Raw genomic sequence first — 23,697 nt, 5'->3', positions numbered from 1 at the left:
GCTGGTGAAACTCAGAGATGGGTATGTGAAGATACATGTAAGTCTACTGGAAAGATAAATTCTCCTATTACCCGTGATGTAACAACAGACCAGAGGGAGTCCATTCAACATCTTCATACCCGTGCCAATTAGCTGAGCCTTTTCTATTCCAGGATGGTCTTCTAAGCTGTCTTCCTTTGGAACTGTGAAAAGGTTGAAATAACATCACTGGAAAACGTTCCACGTCTGTAGTTAATGGCTCCGAAGAATGCGAGAGCAAAAGGTCGAAGCTTGAGAGGAGCCGAAAGAATAAAACTGTTCCTGAGCAGGGTTTTGAAGGCTGTCTGGATTGTCTTGTAGCTGAGATATACCATTTGCCTCACCCAAGCAGAGCTTTTTTTTAACCATTCAAATCTCTTTGAGGAATAGAAGACCTCTCTTCACCTGAAAGGGTGATGTAAGAGGGACAAGATCTCCTTAAGGTAGTGCAAAGTCATAGGGCAGTCTTTTCAGAAAGGTTTAAGCCCAAATGAGGGCTGCTGGTAGATGTAGAGACAGGAAGAGTACTTTTTGTCTCTGTAAAAGGAAGAGTTGAGCTCACAGGAGGCTGAGAATATGTGTGGTTTGAGGGGCAGATAAACTCTCATACGGTGTGACATCCTTGTTGATGTCATGAGGGCGCTTCTCTCCAAAGTGCTTGCCTCCCTAAAGATGTCAAGGAGAAGATGTGAGGAGGTGAGATAAAAACCACATGCTCTACTCCATAAATGCTCACAGGTGAGCTTGGCTGGGAAGTGCTCCACAGACCACAACCATTCAGGGAGATTTGGGTATTGAGGGGGTCTTGGGTGGGAGGTTTAGGCACTAGGACAGATTTACCAATGCGGTTAGCGTGCTCAATGTTTGTCACTGTGCGAACAAAAGAATGTGTAACCATTGTGGTGACCGCTGTCTATGGGGTCTTCCCAGGAAAAACATAGGTGCTTGAAAAAAAACAATATAAATAAGTGCCTACTGGTACTAGAAAGTACAGGATCCGGAAAGCAAAGGTCTGTGTCCCTCAAGTGGCGGCGATGGTGGAGAGGTGGCTACATCTTGTGTCTTGGTGTCTGGATGGAACCTATGAGTTATAGAAGGGAAGGTAGCCAGGGTAGGCAAGAAAACCCCAGAATGATGTACCAGCTTGGGGCCCATGACAGCCCTTACTGGGGGAGGATATAGCCTGCTTTCTGATCCCTCCACCCATAAGTTGGGAGGGAAGCAGGGAGAAGTGCCAGGGTGAGCTGAGCGCAGGAGAAACTTGCGGCCTAGCTGAATGAAAAAATGGTGGCTTCGATTACTGAGGCCTTCCAGCCACGAGACACCCCTGGCGGCAGAGGCCCAGAGGCCAGAAAAAGGCCTCACCATTCAAAGGAAGATAAAGGGGACTCAGAGGGGCCATTGGAACCATTATTGATCCACGAAAAGGTGCAAAAAAGAGCCAAAAGATTGACAATACCTGCAAAGAGAGGCAAAAGAAGTAAAAAATTGCAGCCAAAAGGGGCTGAAGATAGGGAAGAAAGCCCAAGGGGGAAAGGCCCCTGATATAACCCAATTTTTTCTTTACAGAGCTTGCTTCATGCCCCTATATGCCATGCCGTTATGACTAATACTACCTACATGGATTACACAGTTTTACAATAAATTTCTTTAGGTGGTTGTCCCCTTCTTACACAAAGAGTTCTCCAAGTAAAATTAAAAATTGGTTATACTTACAGTTATGGCCGAAAGTGTAGGCACCCTTGAAATTGTTCCAGAAAATGAAGTGTTTCTCCCAGAAAATTATTGCAATTACACGTTTAGTTATACAGTTATTTCCTTTCTGTGTATTGGAACAATACAATAAAACTAAAAAAAAAGGCAAACTGGACATAATTTCATACAAAAAAAAAAAATGTTGGAATCTTTACAAAAATGTGGACAAACAACTTTGTTTCAAGCATGTGATGCTCATTCATACTCACCTGTGGCAAGTAACAGGTGTGGGCAATATGAAAGTCACACATGAAACCAGATTAACAGGGGAGAAGTTGACTCAATCTTTGCATTGTGTGACTGTTGTGCCACACTAAGCACGGAGAACAGAAAGAGGAGAAGAGAACTGTCTGAGGACTTGGGAACCAAAATTGTTGAAAAATATCAACAACCTCAAGAATACAAGTCCAGCTCTAGAGATATTGTTGTTCCTTTGTCCATGGTGTGCAACATAATCAAGAAGTTTACAACCCATGGCACTATAGCTAATCTCGTTGGACGTGGACAGCATAGAAAAATTGATGAAAGGTTGAAATACAGGATAGTCCAGATGGTGGATAAGCAGCCTGTTATGATCCGGTGGCCTTGGAGCCGCATGAGACCTTCTCTGGAGAAGGTGGTACCTGTACAGACCGCAACCCTAAACTGACACCGCAACTAAAAGTAGCCGTGGGGTGTACCTAACACATCCTAGACACCTCGACACAGCCGGAGGACTAAATAACCCTATAGATGGAAATGGGAATTTTATCTTGCCTCAGAGCAGAAACCCCAAAGGATAGGCAGCCCCCACAAATATTGACGGTGAATATAAGAGTAAAGACACACACAGGCTGAAAACAGGATTTAGCAAAAGAGGCACTTCTAGCTAAATAGTAAAGGATAGGACAAAGTACTAAGTGGTCAGTATTAAAACTCTGAAAATATCCACAGCAGAAAATACAAAAATTCCACATCTAACTAAAGACATAGAATGTATATCTGCATCTCCAGAGAATCCAGCATGACTGAAAAAATCCAAACAAGTCTAAGCTGGACAAGACAAAACAATGAATTGTTCTGAACTGAAAAGCACACTGAATGTGTGCTGCAGGAAAATAAACCAGACACTTATCTTGGCTGAATTGGCAGCAGAGCAGGAAGAACCAGACAGGGATGTAAACCCTCCAAGAACAATGGACAACTGGCACTGACTAATGAATCCAGCACACCTAAATACCGAATAGAGCTGCAATCAGCAGAAACACCTGCCCTGGATTACAACCCAGAGACAACTGCACTATCACAAACAACCACCGGAGGGAGCCCAAGAGCAGAATTCACAACAGCAGCCCCAATCAAGTTCCAAAGAAATTCAAGCAGTCCTGCAGGCTTAGAGTGCATCAATGTCAGTGCAAATCATCCGTAAAAATTTGTGTTAAATTAAACCTTATGGCAGGAGACTTAGGAGGACCGCACTGCTGACACAGAAACATAAAAATGCTAGACTGCAGTTAGCCAAAATGTACATGAGTATGCCAAAACCCTTCTGGGAACGCATCTTGTGGACAATGAGACCAAGATAGAGCTTTTGGGTAAAGAACATAATTCTAATGTTTGCCAAAACAATATGAGACCTACTGTCACGGGGATACAAGGAGGGCGAGAGCTAATAACCCGGGCCACTGCAATTTCCCTCAGACTAGGGAAACCCTGTCTGACCCTCTACCTGAAGTTTACACTGAAGGTGTGCATGTTCAGGCCTCCACCCTCACCCTGACTCCTGATTCAGCCCTAGACTGAACACCACCGCCCACCACCCTGTGAATGCAATAGACCAATACCCACAATTATAACAAACAAGGATAAAGGAAAATATACACCACGCCACAGTCAATCAGGAAGACACTATAAAGGTGCAGGGCAAAATAAATACAAATATAGGAAGGAGTAAATAAGACAAAGGAAAATACACCACCAGCAACGATTCTCCAACAACCAGCTCTCCACTCCGGACCGAGATAACTACGGATAAGACAGAAGCTATAATCGGCGACGCCCAAAGATCAGGAGAACCATTTAAAGGAAATGGGCATGGCCCAGCTTCCAATCCGAGGATAAGATAAATTAACCCCGGAGCAGCCAGACGAAAACTAGCCGACGCCAATGAGCAAACAGTGGTCAAACGCGGAATTACCGCTGTCTGTCAGACGACCTGGTCTGGACAGTGTCCGACATGACACCTACAAAGAAAAGAACACTGTGCCCACAGTCAAATATGGTGGTGGTTCAAAGCTGTTTTGGGGTTGTTTTGCCTCCGGCACTAGGTGTCTTGATTGTGTTCAAAGCATCATGAAATCTAAAAATTTCCAAAGGATTTTGGGTCGCAATGTGAGTGTCAGAAAGCTAGGTTTGCATCCTAGGTCATGGGTCTTCCAGCAAGACAATGACCCCAAGCATACTTTAAGAAGCACCCAGAAATAGATGGAAACAAAGCACTGGCAGCAATGATTCCGTATCTAAATCCCATTGAACACCTCTGGAGAGATCTTAAAATTGCTGTTGGGAGAAGGTGCCTTCAAATACGAGAGACCTGGAGTAGTTTGCAAATGAAGAGTGGTCCAAAATTTCAGTTGAGAGGAGTAAGAAGCTTGTTGATGGTGATAGAAAGAGACTGATTGCAGTTATTGATTCCAAAGGCTGTGCAACCAAATATTAAGTTGAGGGTGCCAACAATTTTGTCCAGCCCATTTTTGGGGTTATGCATAAAATTAGATCCGATTTGCCTTTTTTCCCCTTTTTTTGTGTTGTTCCAATACACACAATGGAAATAAACATGTTATGCTGCTGCAGTGCAGAATAGCGCAACCTCCACCAGAGGCAGCTTGAGAGGGAAGTGAGACTGTGTACACAGAGAAGCACCACAGAGCAGCAGCACAGGCGCCACCAAGTGGCGAGAGAGTGGTCAGACAAGCCGAGTCGAAAGACAATCAGAGACAGAAGTACAAAAGGGATCAGCAATACCCGTGGTCAGGAACAAGCCAGGAGGTTCAGCAACGGTCGGAAGCGGATAAGACAAAGTCAGAAGGCAGAAGCGAGTCCGAAACATGCCAAGTCAGAAACCAGAGAATCAAACTGACAGACCGGGTAACGCTGGGAAAAGGGCAGATAGAGGGAAACAACAGACACGGGGCAAGTCAGGGATCACAGCAGGACAAATTATTATTATTATTTATTTATATAGCACCATTGATTCCATGCCCTGCCTTTGCGGGCTTACATTCTACAGGATGGTGGGGAAGGAGACAATAGGTTGAGGGTTGCAGGAGCTGCAGTGTTGGTGAGGCGGTAGCTTCAGTAGTGGTGAGGAGGCAGAAGGGTCAGTGCAGGCTGTAGGCTTTCCTGAAGAGGTGGGTTTTTAGGTTACATCTTAAGGATCCGAATGTGGTTGATAGTCGGACGAGTTGGGGCAAAGAATTCCAGAGGATGGGGGATATTCGAGAGAAGTCTTGGAGGCGGCTGGATGAGGAGCGAATAAGTGTGGAGGAGAGAAGGAGGTCTTGGGAGGACCGGAGATTACGTGAGGGAAGATATCGGGAGATTAGTTCAGAGATATATGGAGGAGACAGGTTATGGATGGCTTTGTAGGTTAGTATTATGCTAATTATGCAAATTTTCTCTTCAGAGAGGAAGAGAGCTAGAACCTTAGTGCCACCTATTGGAAGGTAGCAATCCTACAAGTCAATGTTGACCCTTTAACGAGCCTTGTCACATGACTTAGGATAATAGCAAAACCATGTGACAAGGCTTGTTAAAGGGTCAACATTGACTTGTAGGATTGCTACCTTCCAATAGGTGGCACTAGAGTTCTAGCTATTTTCCTCTCTGAAGAGACAATTTGCATAATTAGCATATTACCCAAAGGAGCATTGCGGCTTTAAGTCTCCTCATCTTGGCATGCTTAGCATGTCGATCTCCACAAGGAGAAACAATACTTTTTGGATATAGGTTATTATTAGTAATTTGAACTGGATACGCTGAGGGAATGGGAGCCAGTGAAGAGATTTGCAGAGGGGGGAAGCGGAGGAGTTGCGAGGAGAGAGATGAATTAGTCGGGCAGCAGAGTTAAGGATGGACTGGGGAGATGCAAGGGTGTTAGCAGGTAGGCCACAGAAAAGGATGTTGCAGTAGTCGAGGCGGGAGATGATGAGGGCATGCACAAGCATTTTAGTAGATTGACGGTTGAGGAAAGGACGGATTCTGGAGATATTTTTGAGCTGAAGGCTACCAGAGTCAGGTTCACACGCCGAAGGCAGAACTATAGTGGACACCGCCAGCAGGATGCATAGGAGCTAAATAGCAAACTTGAACCCAGAATAAGGCAGAGCAAAGTTAACCCTTGACATGATCCGCCCGGAAAAAGGGCAGACAGGATTAAACCCTGGAACCGATCATGACAAAACATGTGTGTAACAAAACATGTAATTGCAATAATTTTCTGTGAGAAATACATCATTTTCTGGAACAATTTCAAGGGTGTCAACTGTCAACGCTTTCGTTCAGGACTGTACCTCCCACACTTGCGCAGTTCAGGCAACTCCTTTATCTAAAAATAACACTCACCAATCAAACTGTTCCAGTCGGCATCCATGTCTGCCTGGTGGGCAAGGCAGCCCTTCATGACGTTTAGACATAGGCCGTGACATGGCAGCAGGCCGGTGTGACCTCTGCATAACGGGCAATACCACATCCGCATGGCGGCTCGGAGACAATCAGGAGGAGGCACGGTCTAGAGAGAGGAGTCAGGGAAGAATCAGGACAAAATCTGTGTCATAAAATGCATAACTCCCAACTATTCAAAAAGCTAAAGAGGGACAGATGATAAAGGGCGGCAAAAATGTTAGACCCATACCCTCAACCACAACCATTTAATCTTCTCCTGGCCGAATAAAGAAAGTGTTAGAAAGTGATGAATGAAGGTTCGTAAAGCTGAGATCTGGGGAGATCAGTAACTAAGTGGTGACCGTATAATGTGGCGAAGACCCTACGAACAGCCCCTGATCTCTCGGCTTTCTGACCTTTGTGGTTGAACTAGGAGCAGTCTGGTATAATCAGCCGCTGTCGTACCTTGGTTGCCCTGCTGATGATGTCACTTGCAGTTGCCAGTCCTTGGACCAGTGTCCTGGCTGCTCCCAGTGCTCGCGTGACCTGGAGAAGATGGATGACAGTTATAGTAACTGCCTATGGTAGAGTCATGTTGGGCCTTAAAAGAGTAGTCATCCGATCACAATATGCAGTAGGTGTAATAATAATAATATTAGCAAATACCTCCAATTAGTAATGTCATATTGTTCTGATTCATTATGTTGCTTACCCCATGTGCAGGGCATTGCAGTAGCTTAGATATCCATGGTTACGACTACTGATATACTGACAGGTAATTCTTAGTGGTCGTAACCATGGATACCTAAGCTACCACTACGCCCTGCACATGGGGTAAGCAACATAGTGAATAATAAGAATTACACTACATTTCTAATTGGAGATATTTGCTATTATTATTATTATTATTATACCTACTACATATTGGGATAAGATATTGGAGATGGGAATATCCCTTTAAAGTGTTATTCCCAACTCCGAAATTTACGACATGCTCACACTCTGATGGATGCCCTACCTGCTCTAATCTTAAGAACAGGACCCCATCCTACTTGGTTGTCTCTCTCCATTCATTTCTATGGGAATCCTGCACATAGCAGAGCACGAATGTTTCGCTAATGTCAGACCTCCCATAGAAGTGAATGAATGGTGATGTGACAACACAAGGGCTTCCCACTGTCTGACTGCTTAGACGCTGTGGTCGTTATTGATCGTGCATTTAAGGGTTCAACCTTTGCACCTGACATTCGCCAACATAAGAGAAGGGTTAAACTTGTAAGATAGACTAGCGGGCTTACTGTCATGGTCAGTTGTGAACAGGGCTGTGGAGTAGGAGTCGTTGAGTCAGGGTCGGAGCCAATTTGGGTGGAGTCAGAGTCAGTGTAATGGAAATTAAGGAGTTGAAGTTGGAGGTTTAGCTTACCGACTCCACAGCCCTATCAGGGCTGTGGAGTCGGAGTCGTGGAGTCGGAGCCCATTTTGGTGGAGTCAGAGTCAGTGTCATGGAAATTGAGCAGTTGGAGTCGGAGGTTTGACCTACTGACTCCACAGCCCTGTCAGGGCTGTGGCGTCGGAGTTGGAGCCCATTTTGATGGAGTCGGAGTCAGAGTCAGTGCCATGGAAATTGAGGAGTCGGAGGTTTGGCTTACCGACTCCACAACCCTGGTTGTGAAGGCAATACTTGGAGTACAGACAGCGCTGGGGTCTCTTCTAGGTCTCCAGGGCTGACTGCTTAGGGATCCTCCAGTCCCTGTTTGAGTCATGGAAAAACCAAGTAATCAGATGGAAGGGGGCTGCTCCCTGGTTAATCTTGACTTAATAGTGGCGGTCATAAGGTTAAACTGGAGACTGGAGGTTTATTAGCACCAGTTCTGGGGTGGTGCAGGACAAGGATTCAGACGATGCTGAAGTCGCCGTGTAGCCTTGGCCTTGGATATATTTTGGATTGAACTTTTGCAGGAAAGCGTTGGTAAATCTGGCATGAAGGGACATTTGTGCGATATTTATTATACGAGAACTTTCTCCATCAAACCTGTATCCGAAGCCTCCGTGGGATGTCTCCGAAGGGCCTGAGCTCCTCGGCTCTCCGGCCGGCACACTCCATGTAGTCAGCACTCAGCTCATAATGAGGGAGCAGCAGCCGCAGTGTACGCTCCAGAAGTGCAGCCCAAAACTCGGAGAGGGCATCGGCCAGCCGGCTCGCTCCTCCACCCATATAGTAGGCTCGCAGCTCTGAGAAGAGAGTGCTGAAGAGAGCGGCATTCTGGGAGTAAAGATGTCCGTAAGAGAGCGCAAACATGGCGGAGAGAGAGTTCTCTGAGGAGTCAAGAAGTGCGAGGAAAAACTCTGCAAAAAAGGTAAAATAATGATGAGCAGGAGACAGTGAACAGGGCCTTCATCGTCACTTGTAGCATGATGATCCACAGATGATCCACAGTAAAATCCGCAACAAGTGAGGTCTGATGAGACTGTGACATCCCCAGTGAACTCCATCCGGAAAATCCACTCGTGATCGGTGGCATGAGACGTGTGAAATGTTTGGGTAAATTTCATCCATTCTGCTGATTCCCTGCTTACAACTGTTGTACTGAAAATCTGCAACTTGTGTGCCAAGTGTGGACTTAGCCTGAAACTCAGATTTGTGCCCAGTGAACATTCCCCGAGCAACAATGTAATGCTATCCACAAATATCAGCACCTATGGATCCAAAATATGTTGCCATACTATGCTAAACAGTGCCAAAATAACAGCGCCACATGGTCCACAGATACAGCCCAGATACAGTGCCGACCATATCAGCACCCATAAAACAGTGCCGACAATGTCAGTGCCTACATAACAGTGCCGACCATATCAGAGCCCAGATAACAGTGCCGACCATATCAGAGCCCAGATAACAGTGCCGACCATATCAGAGCCCAGATAACAGTGCCGACCATATCAGAGCCCAGATAACAGTGCCGACCATATCAGAGCCCAGATAACAGTGCCGACCATATCAGAGCCCAGATAACAGTGCCGACCATATCAGCGCCCACATAACAGTGCCGACCATATCAGGGCCCACATAACAGTGCCGACCATATCAGCGCCCACATAACAGTGCCGACCATATCAGCGCCCACATAACAGTGCCGACCATATCAGGGCCCACATAACAGTGCCGACCATATCAGCGCCCACATAACAGTGCCGACCATATCAGCGCCCACATAACAGTGCCGACCATATCAGCGCCCACATAACAGTGCCAACAATGTCAGTGCCAACATAACAGTGCCGACCATCCTACATAACAGTGCCGACCATATCAGAGCCCAGATAACAGTGCCGACCATATCAGAGCCCAGATAACAGTGCCGACCTTATCAGAGCCCAGATAACAGTGCCGACCATATCAGCGCCCACATAACAGTGCCGACCATATCAGGGCCCACATAACAGTGCCGACCATATCAGCGCCCACATAACAGTGCCAACCATATCAGCGCCCACATAACAGTGCCGACCATATCAGCACCCACATAACAGTGCCAACAATGTCAGTGCCAACATAACAGTGCCGACCATATCAGCACCCACAAAACAGTGCCGACAATGTCAGTGCCAACATAACAGTGCCGACCATATCAAGGCCCACATATCAGTGCCGACAATGTCAGTGCCAACATAACAGTGCCGACCATATCAGAGCTCATACAACAGTGCCGACCATATCAGTGCCCATACAACAGTGCCGACCATATCAGTTCCCATACAACAGTGCCAATCATATCAGAGCCCATACAACAGTGCCGACCATATCAGAGCCCATACAACAGTGCCGACCATATCAGAGCTCATACAACAGTGCCGACCATATCAGAGCCCATACAACAGTGCCGTCCATATCAGTGCCCATACGACAGTGCCAATCATATCAGAGCCCATACAACAGTGCCGACCATATCAGAGCCCATACAACAGTGCCGACCATATCAGAGCTCATACAACAGTGCCGACCATATCAGTGCCCATACAACAGTGCCGACCATATCAGAGCCCATACAACAGTGCCGTCCATATCAGTGCCCATACAACAGTGCCAATCATATCAGAGCCCATACAACAGTGCCGACCATATCAGAGCCCATACAACAGTGCCGACCATATCAGAGCTCATACAACAGTGCCGACCATATCAGTGCCCATACAACAGTGCCGAATATATCAGAGCCCATACAACAGTGCCGTCCATATCAGTGCCCATACAACAGTGCCAATCATATCAGAGCCCATACACCAGTGCCGACCATATCAGAGCCCATACAACAGTGCCGACCATATCAGTGCCCATACAACAGTGCCGAATATATCAGAGCCCATACAACAGTGCCGTCCATATCAGTGCCCATACAACAGTGCCAATCATATCAGAGCCCATGCAACAGTGCCGACCATATCAGTGCCCATACAACAGTGCTGACCATATCAGGGCCCATACAACAGTGCCGACCATATCAGTGCCCATACAACAGTGCCGACCATATCAGAGCTCATACAACAGTGCCGACCATATCAGAGCCCATACAACAGTGCCGACCATATCAGTGCCCATACAACAGTGCCGACCATATCAGAGCCCATACAACAGTGCCGACCATATCAAAGCTCATACAACAGTGCCGACCATATCAGTGCCCATACAACAGTGCCGACCATATCAGAGCCCATACAACAGTGACGACCATATCAGTGCCCATACAACAGTGCCGACCATATCAGAGCTCATACAACAGTGCCGACCATATCAGTGCCCATACAACAGTGCCGACCATATCAGAGCCCATACAACAGTGCCGACCATATCAGTGCCCATACAACAGTGCCGACCATATCAGAGCCCATACAACAGTGCCGACCATATCAGAGCTCATACAACAGTGCCGACCATATCAGTGCCCATACAACAGTGCCGACCATATCAGAGCCCATACAACAGTGACGACCATATCAGTGCCCATACAACAGTGCCGACCATATCAGTGCCCATACAACAGTGCCGACCATATCAGTGCCCATACAACAGTGCTGACAATGTCTGTGCCCACATAACAGTGCCGACAATAGCAGGTCCATATAACAGTGCCAGCCATCATACATAGTACTCTCACTGTAGTGCCTACATATCATAACTAGCGCTATCGAGGGTGCCTGGATGGAGGATCCCTCAATGGCCCCATATACCCAGCTTCATAGCATGGCTCAATAAAAGGAGGGGTTTACATGATCCAATCTGGGGGGAGGGTGGACTATAGCGCCAATTGTAAAGCTACTACATATCCTCATTTATAAGGGACGTGGTCTCAGCTTTCGTTTAACCCTGTATAATATTCAGTGTATTACACTAATGGCAGTATAGGTAAAGCGTTGTGTAAGAGACGTCGTACACACGTCCGCACTCACCCTGGAATTTCTTCCTCGCCTTGGTTAACACTCCGGTGGGATAGCCGACAGTCTCGTTGACAATGCGAGCCAGATCCCTGACACTCTCCTCACTCAGCCGCTGCTCGGTCTCGCTGGGACAACACGTGTACTCCTGAGGACATATCCGAAGATGTTCTCCTACAGCACAAAGGTAAAATACATCATCGGGTGTAACATATTGTCAGAAATCATACCCGTCTACCCTTATGAGGACAGATACTGTGTCCATACAGCATATATAGCAATAACAGGACATATAAGTGGCTGATCTACCAGATATTGGGGTCCGGACCTCCGGGATGTCACTCAGGCCCCTGTCTCTGAGCTCCCGGGCAGCATCCACACAACTTCGCACTTCATTAGCCCTGGCATTGAGGATTTCAGGGACAGCAGTCAGGAATAAGAGGACAAGCCTGTGTCCGAGCATGGCGGCCGGGGTCTCTGTCCAGGAGACGTCTGCAGAATATCCGAGAGCGATATGAGAGAAGTGATATAGACAAAACAGTGGTCCGATGTAGAGAAATGGAGCATTATAAGGGGACTATATACGACGGATAAACTGAGAGGATAGAGAAAAGATTAATATATAAAGTCGTCTCAAGAGCTTCCATCAGCATTATACAAAAGATACAGGAACATATATAGACACAGTACAGGGAGGTACATAGATACAGCTTATAGACATATGGGTTAATTACCACACCAAGAAGGGAAAAGTGGTGGTGGAATGATGGAAATCACCAGATGGAGATGTTACTGATCAGCAAATGATGAAAAAATGGAGAACATTATTAAAAGATCTCAATTTCTTCAGTCTGGAGTCTGAGCCACGTGCAGAAATCCCGGCACTTCCTGCCTCGGCTGCTATAGCTGAGGTTATTAATGGTCGTCTGAGGAAGGTTCTGCCGCTGAATGTACAAATCATCAAGATCCGCTGCTGGCTGCTCCTGTGTAATCACCGATCAATGACGCCCCCAATGTGCTCAATGGGAGACAAGTCTGGAGACACTGCAGTCATGGGAGCAGGTTTAGGCCATGCAGGCTGCTCACAGTAGCTCCAGCAACACGTGGCCTGGGGTTGTCGTGTAGACAAATGGCCCATGGGACACTGTGGAGGACTGGCCTCACCACTGATTCGAACCTCCACCTAATCAATGTAATGACGAGCTGAAGGCGCTCCGGGAATGGAGACTAGAGGGGTCCGGGTGCCGTACATTATACCAATATGGTATGTAGAGACATATGGTCACAGTATGGATGTATAGAGGCAGTGGAGAGCCATATAGTCACAGTATGGATGTATAGGGGCAGTGTAGAGACATATGGTCACAGTATGTGAATCATTACCTTATTAACTGACAGGTTACTGGCTGTGAGTCACGATTTACACTTTATAATACTATTGGAACATTTATTGTATTGAGTTGTGGTATAATTCCCTTCCCTTTATTATATCTTCAGAGCAGGATACATGTGTATGCGGCACTAGTGTCGCTTTTTCACTATTTATTACCATTTTTTCTTTATCATATACTTTACATATGGTCACAGTATGGATGTATAGGGGTCGTGTAGAGACATATTGTCACAGTATGGATGTATAAGGGCAGTGTAGAGACATATAGTCACAGTATGGCTGCATAGGGGCAGTGTAGAGACATATAGTCACAGTATGATGTACAGGGGCAGTGTAGAGACATATGGTCACAGTATGTCTGTATAGGGGCAATGTAGAGACATAAGTCACAGTATGGCTGTATAGGGGTAGTGTAGAGACATAGTCACAGTATGATGTACAGGGGCAGTGTAGAGACATATGGTCACAGTATAGCTGTATAGGAGCAGTGTAGAGACATATGGTCACAGTATGGATGTATAGGGGCAGTGTAGAGACATAGTCACAGTATGGCTGTATAGGGGCAGTGTAGAGACATATAGTCACAGTATGGATGTATAGGGGCACTATAGAGACATGTGGTCACAGTATGGATGTATAGCGGTCGTGTAGAGACATATGGTCACTGTATGGATGTATAGGGGTCGTGTGGAGACATATAGTCACAGTATGGACGTACAGGGTGTGGTGAAACGCTACCTGAGTGGGTTGGGGAACACTCGCTTGGCACGGGATTTAAACACTCAGGCACGATTTCTCCACTTAAACAGTCTAATCTGGTTTATTAAACATCATAAACCACATGACATACAGTCTATTTCATTATATCCATGAACTTATCAGGACCACCAGTCTGTTCATGCAGCAGATAAACTTCTCTGCAATATATTACAGTCCCCTTGTCCGGGGTTACCTTCCAGGAGCTCCGGCTCCACACACTGACTCCATGTCAGTCCTGGCTTCGCCAGCACAGAAGCCGTCCCAGGCTCTGTAGGTCCACGGTCTCTCAGGTGCTTCCAGGAAGACTCAACTCACAGGAGCTTCCAACACCGACCGCCCAGGACATTGCACATGGACCAAACAGATCCATACACTCTGACCCTGTGACCAGACCTCAGTCACATTATATGGTTGTAACCACTCCCCTAGATGGGAGTGTGTGTGATTAGCCAGTCCCGTCCAGCTCACCAGCTAACCCTATAAGCCCGCCCTTATAAGTAAACACAACAAGCTCTTGTGGAACTATAAGTCCCAGCATAACCATATAATTTTGGGCTTACAACGCAGAGCACCTCTGCGACACATACCGGCCATTTACAATCCGGCCAGACTTTGTCTCATCACCATAATTATGCCTCCAAGAGCATCCTGAAGCACACACAGCCCCCCCTGGCTGTAACATGGGTCACCACACCACAAGGGGCAGTGTAGAGACATATGGTCACAGTATGGATGTATAGGGGCAGTGTAGAGACATATAGTCACAGTATGGATGTATAGGGGCAGTGTAGAGACATATGGTCACAGTATGGATGTATAGGGGCAGTGTAGACATATGGTCACAGTATGGATGTATAGGGGCAGTGTAGGGACATATGTTCACAGTATGGATGTATAGAGGCAGTGTAGGGACATATGGTCACAGTATGGATGTATAGGGGCAGTGTAGAGGCATATGGTCACAGTATAGATGTATAGGGGCAGTGTAGAGACATATAGTCACAGTATGGATGTATAGGGGCAGTGTAAAGACATATAGTCACAGTATGGATGTATAGGGGCAGTGTAGAGACATATGGTTACAGTATGGATGTATAGGGGCAGTGTAGGGACATATGGTCACAGTATGGATGTATAGGGGCAGTGTAAAGACATGGTCACAGTATGGATGTATAGGGGCAGTGTAGAGACATATAGTCACAATATGGATGTATAGGGGCAGTGTAGAGACATATGGTCACAGTATGGATGTATAGGGGCAGTGGAGAGCCATATAGTCACAGTATGGATGTATAGGGGCAGTGTAGAGACATATGGTCACAGTATGGATGTATAGGGGCAGTGTAGAGACATATAATTATAATAATAATTTTTATTTATATAGCACCAACATATTCCGCAGCGCTTTACAACTTATAGAGGGGACTTGTACAGACAATAGACATTACAGCATAACAGAAATCACAGTTCAAAACAGATACCAGGAGGAATGAGGGTCCTGCTCGCAAGCTTACAAACTATGAGGAAAAGGGGAGACACGAGAGGTGGATGGTAACAATTGCTTTCGTTGCTCGGACCAGCCATAGTGTAAGGCTCGGGTGTTCATGTAAAGCTGCATGAACCAGTTCACTGCCTTAATTATAATTATTATTATTATACACACACACACACACACACACACACACGTACATGTATTATTTTGGGGGCGGTGTGTTTGTGTGTGAGTGAGTGTGTGTGTGTATTAGTTACATACGGTCACAGTATGGATGTGTAGGGGCAGTGGAGAAACATATGGTCACAGTATGGATGTATAGGGGCAGTGGAGAGACATATGGTCACAGTATGGATGTATAGGGGCAGTGTAGAGACATATGGTCACAGTATGGATGTATAGGGGTCAAGTACAAATATAGAGGTAGAGTTTAGATATATTTAGGTACAGTATATAGATATATAGGAACAATATGGAGATATAGGGGCAGTGTAGAAATATATAGGGCAGCAGAGATGTAGCGGAGCGGTATAGAGATACATGGGCTACAAAGAGGTATATAGGGGAAGTATAGAAATATATAAGGCAGTATAGTTAAAGAGGGGTGGTATAGATATATAGGGGCAATATATAGGTTTACAGGGACAGTATAGGGATATAGGGGCAGTACATAAATATATAAAGACAGAGTAGAGATATACATGGAGAGAGCAGGTGTATATGGGGCAGTATTTATATATATGTATATATATATATATATATATATATATATATATATATATATATACACAGTGACAGTATAGAGATAGATGGAGAGACTTGTGAGCAGCAAAATGAGGACACAGTACAGATATGGAAACCTTGGAACGATATAAAGCAAAGGAAAGAAAAAGTGCACAGACCATCCAGAGCCCCTGACAACAGAGGCGGACACAGATGTGTATATACTGTATATATAGGGATGGATGGAGGCTCCCTGTGCTGCAGGTATATACAGAGGAGACACATGGGTGCTGTGGAGGCGGACACAGATGTGTATATATACAGTATATAGGGATGGATGGAGGCTCCCTGTACTGCAGGTATATACAGAGGAGACACATGGGTGCTGTGGAGGCGGACACAGATGTGTATATACTGTATATATAGGGATGGATGGAGGCTCCCTGTACTGCAGGTATATACAGAGGAGACACATGGGTGCTGTGGAGGCGGACACAGATGTGTATATACTGTATATATAGGGATGGATGGAGGCTCCCTGTACTGCAGGTATATACACAGGAGACACATGGGTGCTGTGGAGGCGGACACAGATGTGTATATATACAGTATGTAGGGATGGATGGAGGCTCCCTGTACTGCAGGTATATACAGAGGAGACACATGGGAGCTGTGGAGGCGGACACAGATGTGTATATATACAGTATATATAGGGATGGATGGAGGCTCCCTGTGCTGCAGGTATATACAGAGGAGACACATGGGTGCTGTGGAGGCGGACACAGATGTGTATATATACAGTATATATAGGGATGGACGGAGACTGCCTGTACTGCAGGTATATACAGAGGAGACACGCGGGTGCTGTGGAGGCGGACACAGATGTGTATATATACAGTATATAGGGATGGATGGAGGCTTCCTGTACTGCAGGTATATACAGAGGAGACACACGGGTGCTGTGGAGGCGGACACAGATGTGTATATACTGTATATATAGGGATGGATGGAGGCTCCCTGTACTGCAGGTATATACAGAGGAGACACATGGGTGCTGTGGAGGCGGACACAGATGTGTATATATACAGTATGTAGGGATGGATGGAGGCTCCCTGTACTGCAGGTATATACAGAGGAGACACATGGGAGCTGTGGAGGCGGACACAGATGTGTATATATACAGTATATAGGGATGGACAGAGGCTCCCTGTACTGCAGGTATATACAGAGGAGACACATGGGTGCTGTGGAGGCGGACACAGATGTGTATATATACTGTATATAGGGATGGATGGAGGCTCCCTGTACTGCAGGTATATACAGAGGAGACACGTGGGTGCTGTGGAGGCGGACACACATGTGTATATATACAGTATATAGGGATGGACAGAGGCTCCCTGTACTGCAGGAATATACAGAGGAGACACGTGGGTGCTGTGGAGGAGGACACAGATGTGTATATATACAGTATATAGGGATGGACAGAGGCTCCCTGTACTCCAGGTATATACAGAGGAGACACACGGGTGCTGTAGAGGCGGACACAGATGTGTATATATACAGTATATAGGGATGGATGGAGGCTCCCTGTACTACAGGTATATGCAGAGGAGACACATGGGTGCTGTGGAGGCAGACACAGATGTGTATATATACAGTATATAGGGATGGATGGAGGCTCCCTGTACTGCAGGTATATACAGAGGAGACACATGGGTGCTGTGGAGGCGGACACAGATGTGTATATATACAGTATATAGGGATGGACAGAGGCTCCCTGTACTGCAGGTATATACAGAGGAGACACATGGGTGCTGTGGAGGCGGACACAGATGTGTATATATACTGTATATAGGGATGGATGGAGGCTCCCTGTACTGCAGGTATATACAGAGGAGACACATGGGAGCTGTGGAGGAGGACACAGATGTGTATATATACAGTATATAGGGATGGATGGAGGCTCCCTGTACTGCAGGTATATACAGAGGAGACACATGGGTGCTGTGGAGGCGGACACAGATGTGTATATATACAGTATATAGGGATGGATGGAGGCTCCCTGTGCTGCATGTATATACAGAGGAGACACATGGGTGCTGTGGAGGCGGACACAGATGTGTATATGTACAGTATGTAGGGATGGATGGAGGCTCCCTATACTGCAGGTATATACAGAGGAGACACATGGGTGCTGTGGAGGCGGACACAGATGTGTATATATACAGTATATAGGGATGGATGGAGGCTCCCTATACTGCAGGTATATACAGAGGAGACACATGGGTGCTGTGGAGGCGGACACAGATGTGTATATACTGTATATATAGGGATGGATGGAGGCTCCCTGTACTGCAGGTATATACAGAGGAGACACATGGGTGCTGTGGAGGCGGACACAGATGTGTATATATACAGTATATAGGGATGGATGGAGGCTCCCTATACTGCAGGTATATACAGAGGAGACACATGGGTGCTGTGGAGGCGGACACAGATGTGTATATATACTGTATATATAGGGATGGATGGAGGCTCCCTGTACTGCAGGTATATACAGAGGAGACACATGGGTGCAGTGGAGGCGGACACAGATGTGTATATATACAGTATATAGGGATGGATGGATGCTCCCTGTACTGCAGGTATATACAGAGGAGACACATGGGTGCTGGGAAGGCGGACACAGATGTGTATATATACAGTATATAGGGATGGATGGAGGCTCCCTGTACTGCATGTATATACAGAGGAGACACATGGGTGCTGTGGAGGCGGACACAGATGTGTATATATACAGTATATAGGGATGGATGGAGGCTCCCTGTGCTGCAGGTATATACAGAGGAGACAAATGGGTGCTGTGGAGGCGGACACAGATGTGTATATATACAGTATATAGGGATGGATGGAGGCTCCCTGTACTGCAGGTATATACAGAGGAGACACATGGGAGATGTGGAGGCGGACACAGATGTGTATATATACAGTATATAGGGATGGATGGAGGCTTCCTGTACTGCAGGTATATACAAAGGAGACATATGGGTGCTGTGGAGGCGGACACAGATGTGTATATATACAGTATATAGGGATGGATGGAGGCTCCCTGTACTGCAGGTATATACAGAGGAGACACGTGGGTGCTGTGGAGGCGGACACACATGTGTATATATACAGTATATAGGGATGGACAGAGGCTCCCTGTACTGCAGGTATATACAGAGGAGACACATGGGTGCTGTGGAGGCGGACACAGATGTGTATATATACAGTATATAGGGATGGATGGAGGCTCCCTGTGCTGCAGGTATATACAGAGGAGACACATGGGTGCTGTGGAGGCGGACACAGATGTGTATATATACAGTATATAGGGATGGATGGATGCTCCCTGTACTGCAGGTATATACAGAGGAGACACATGGGTGCTGTGGAGGCGGACACAGATGTGTATATATACTGTATATAGGGATGGATGGAGGCTCCCTGTACTGCAGGTATATACAGAGGAGACACATGGGTGCTGTGGAGGCGGACACAGATGTGTATATATATACAGTATATATAGGGATGGACGGAGACTGCCTGTACTGCAGGTATATACAGAGGAGACACGCGGGTGCTGTGGAGGCGGACACAGATGTGTATATATACAGTATATAGGGATGGACGGATGCTCCCTGTACTGCAGGTATATACAGAGGAGACACATGGGTGCTGTGGAGGCGGACACAGATGTGTATATATACAGTATATAGGGATGGATGGAGGCTCCCTGTACTGCAGGTATATACAGAGGAGACACATGGGTGCTGTGGAGGCGGACACAGATGTGTATATATACAGTATATATAGGGATGGATGGAGGCTCCCTGTACTGCAGGTATATACAGAGGAGACACATGGGTGCTGTGGAGGCGGACACAGATGTGTATATATACTGTATATAGGGATGGACGGAGGCTCCCTGTACTGCAGGTATATACAGAGGAGACACATGGGTGCTGTGGAGGCGGACACAGATGTGTATATATACAGTATATAGGGATGGACGGAGGCTCCCTGTACTGCAGGTATATACAGAGGAGACACACGGGTGCTGTGGAGGCGGACACAGATGTGTATATATACAGTATATAGGGATGGATGGAGGCTCCCTGTACTGCAGGTATATACAGAGGAGACACATGGGTGCTGTGGAGGTGGACACAGATGTATATATACTGTATATAGGGATGGACGGATGCTCCCTGTGCTGCAGGTATATACAGAGGAGACACATGGGTGCTGTGGAGGAGGACACAGATGTGTATATATACAGTATATAGGGATGGATGGAGGCTCCGTGTATTGCAGGTATATACAGAGGAGACACATGGGTGCTGTGGAGGCGGACACAGATGTGTATATACTGTATATATAGGGATGGATGGAGGCTCCCTGTACTGCAGGTATATACAGAGGAGACACATGGGTGCTGTGGAGGCGGACACAGATGTGTATATATACTGTATATAGGGATGGATGGAGGCTCCCTGTACTGCAGGTATATACAGAGGAGACACATGGGTGCTGTGGAGGGGGACACAGATGTGTATATATACAGTATATAGGGATGGATGGAGGCTCCCTGTACTGCAGGTATATACAGAGGAGACACATAGGTGCTGTGGAGGCAGACACAGATGTGTATATATACAGTATATAGGGATGGATGGAGGCTCCCTGTACTGCAGGTATATACAGAGGAGACACATGGGTGCTGTGGAGGCGGACACAGATGTGTATATACACAGTATATAGGGATGGATGGAGGCTCCCTGTACTGCAGGTATATACAGAGGAGACACATGGGTGCTGTGGAGGCGGACACAGATGTGTATATATACTGTATATAGGGATGGACGGAGGCTCCCCGTACTGCAGGTATATACAGAGGAGACACATGGGAGCTGTGGAGGCGGACACAGATGTGTATATATACAGTATATAGGGATGGATGGAGGCTCCCTGTACTGCAGGTATATACACAGGAGACACATGGGTGCTGTGGAGGCGGACACAGATGTGTATATACACAGTATATAGGGATGGATGGAGGCTCCCTGTACTGCAGGTATATACAGAGGAGACACATGGGTGCTGTGGAGGCGGACACAGATGTGTATATACACAGTATATAGGGATGGATGGAGGCTCCCTGTACTGCAGGTATATACAGAGGAGACACATGGGTGCTGTGGAGGCGGACACAGATGTGTATATATACTGTATATAGGGATGGATGGAGGCTCCCTGTACTGCAGGTATATACAAAGGAGACACATGGGTGCTGTGGAGGCGGACACAGATGTGTATATATACAGTATATAGGGATGGATGGAGGCTCCCTGTACTGCAGGTATATACAGAGGAGACACATGGGTGCTGTGGAGGCGGACACAGATGTGTATATATACAGTATATAGGGATGGACAGAGGCTCCCTGTACTGCAGGTATATACACAGGAGACACGTGGGAGCTGTGGAGGTGGACACAGATGTGTATATATACAGTATATAGGGATGGATGGAGGCTCCCTGTACTGCAGGTATATACAGAGGAGACACATGGGTGCTGTGGAGGCGGACACAGATGTGTATATATACTGTATATAGGGATGGATGGAGGCTCCCTGTACTGCAGGTATATACAGAGGAGACACATGGGTGCTGTGGAGGCGGACACAGATGTGTATATATACAGTATATAGGGATGGATGGAGGCTTCCTGTACTGCAGGTATATACAGAGGAGACATATGGGTGCTGTGGAGGCGGACACAGATGTGTATATATACAATATATAGGGATGGATGGAGGCTCCCTGTACTGCAGGTATATACAGAGGAGACACATGGGTGCTGTGGAGGCGGACACAGATGTGTATATATACAGTATATAGGGATGGATGGAGGCTCCCTGTACTGCAGGTATATACAGAGGAGACACATGGGTGCTGTGGAGGCGGACACAGATGTGTATATATACAGTATATAGGGATGGACGGATGCTCCCTGTACTGCAGGTATATACAGAGGAGACACATGGGTGCTGTGGAGGCGGACACAGATGTGTATATATACAGTATATAGGGATGGATGGAGGCTTCCTGTACTGCAGGTATATACAGAGGAGACACATGGGTGCTGTGGAGGCGGACACAGATGTGTATATATACAGTATATATAGGGATGGATGGAGGCTCCCTGTACTGCAGGTATATACAGAGGAGACACATGGGTGTTGTGGAGGCGGACACAGATGTGTATATATACAGTATATAGGGATGGATGGAGGCTTCCTGTACTGCAGGTATATACAGAGGAGACACATGGGTGCTGTGGAGGCGGACACAGATGTGTACATATACTGTATATAGGGATGGATGGAGGCTCCCTGTACTGCAGGTATATACAGAGGAGACACATGGGTGCTGTGGAGGCGGACACAGATGTGTATATATACAGTATATAGGGATGGATGGAGGCTCCCTGTGCTGCAGGTATATACAGAGGAGACACATGGGTGCTGTGGAGGCGGACACAGATGTGTATATATACAGTATATAGGGATGGACGGATGCTCCCTGTACTGCAGGTATATACAGAGGAGACACATGGGTGCTGTGGAGGCGGACACAGATGTGTATATATACAGTATATAGGGATGGATGGAGGCTCCCTGTACTGCAGGTATATACAGAGGAGACACATGGGTGCTGTGGAGGCGGACACAGATGTGTATATATACAGTATATAGGGATGGACAGAGGCTCCCTGTACTGCAGGTATATACACAGGAGACACGTGGGAGCTGTGGAGGTGGACACAGATGTGTATATATACAGTATATAGGGATGGATGGAGGCTCCCTGTGCTGCAGGTATATACAGAGGAGACACATGGGTGCTGTGGAGGCGGACACAGATGTGTATATATACTGTATATAGGGATGGATGGAGGCTCCCTGTACTGCAGGTATATACACAGGAGACACATGGGTGCTGTGGAGGCGGACACAGATGTGTATATATACTGTATATAGGGATGGATGGAGGCTCCCTGTACTGCAGGTATATACAGAGGAGACACATGGGTGCTGTGGAGGCGGACACAGATGTGTATATACTGTATATAGGGATGGATGGAGGCTCCCTGTACTGCAGGTATATACAGAGGAGACACATGGGTGCTGTGGAGGCGGACACAGATGTGTATATATACAGTATATAAGGATGGATGGAGGCTTCCTGTACTGCAGGTATATACAGAGGAGACACATGGGTGCTGTGGAGGCGGACACAGATGTGTATATACACAGTATATAGGGATGGATGGAGGCTTCCTGTACTGCAGGTATATACAGAGGAGACACATGGGTGCTGTGGAGGCGGACACAGATGTGTATATATACAGTATATATAGGGATGGATGGAGGCTCCC

General features: G+C 46.7%; 1 protein-coding gene across 4 annotated transcripts in view; it reads right to left on the bottom strand.

The window, feature by feature from the left end:
- GPC2 (glypican 2) overlaps positions 1-23,697 on the bottom strand; it is an 81,868-nt gene that overhangs the window by 13,097 nt on the left and 45,074 nt on the right. For all 4 annotated transcript variants that reach the window (XM_077261700.1, XM_077261701.1, XM_077261703.1 and 1 more), the window contains exons 2-6: positions 12,154-12,336; positions 11,860-12,018; positions 8,447-8,760; positions 6,880-6,960; positions 6,376-6,541 (exon numbers count right to left, since the gene is read on the bottom strand). In XM_077261700.1, the coding sequence (XP_077117815.1) occupies positions 6,376-6,541; positions 6,880-6,960; positions 8,447-8,760; positions 11,860-12,018; positions 12,154-12,336 (903 nt within the window). The remainder of the gene's footprint in view (positions 1-6,375; positions 6,542-6,879; positions 6,961-8,446; positions 8,761-11,859; positions 12,019-12,153; positions 12,337-23,697) is intronic.

The sequence above is a fragment of the Ranitomeya variabilis genome, chromosome 5 (assembly GCF_051348905.1).
Source record: "Ranitomeya variabilis isolate aRanVar5 chromosome 5, aRanVar5.hap1, whole genome shotgun sequence".
Lineage (NCBI taxonomy): Eukaryota > Metazoa > Chordata > Amphibia > Anura > Dendrobatidae > Ranitomeya > Ranitomeya variabilis.
The sequence above is the reverse complement of the archived record's forward strand: the minus strand, read 5'-3'. Positions and strand labels throughout refer to the sequence as shown.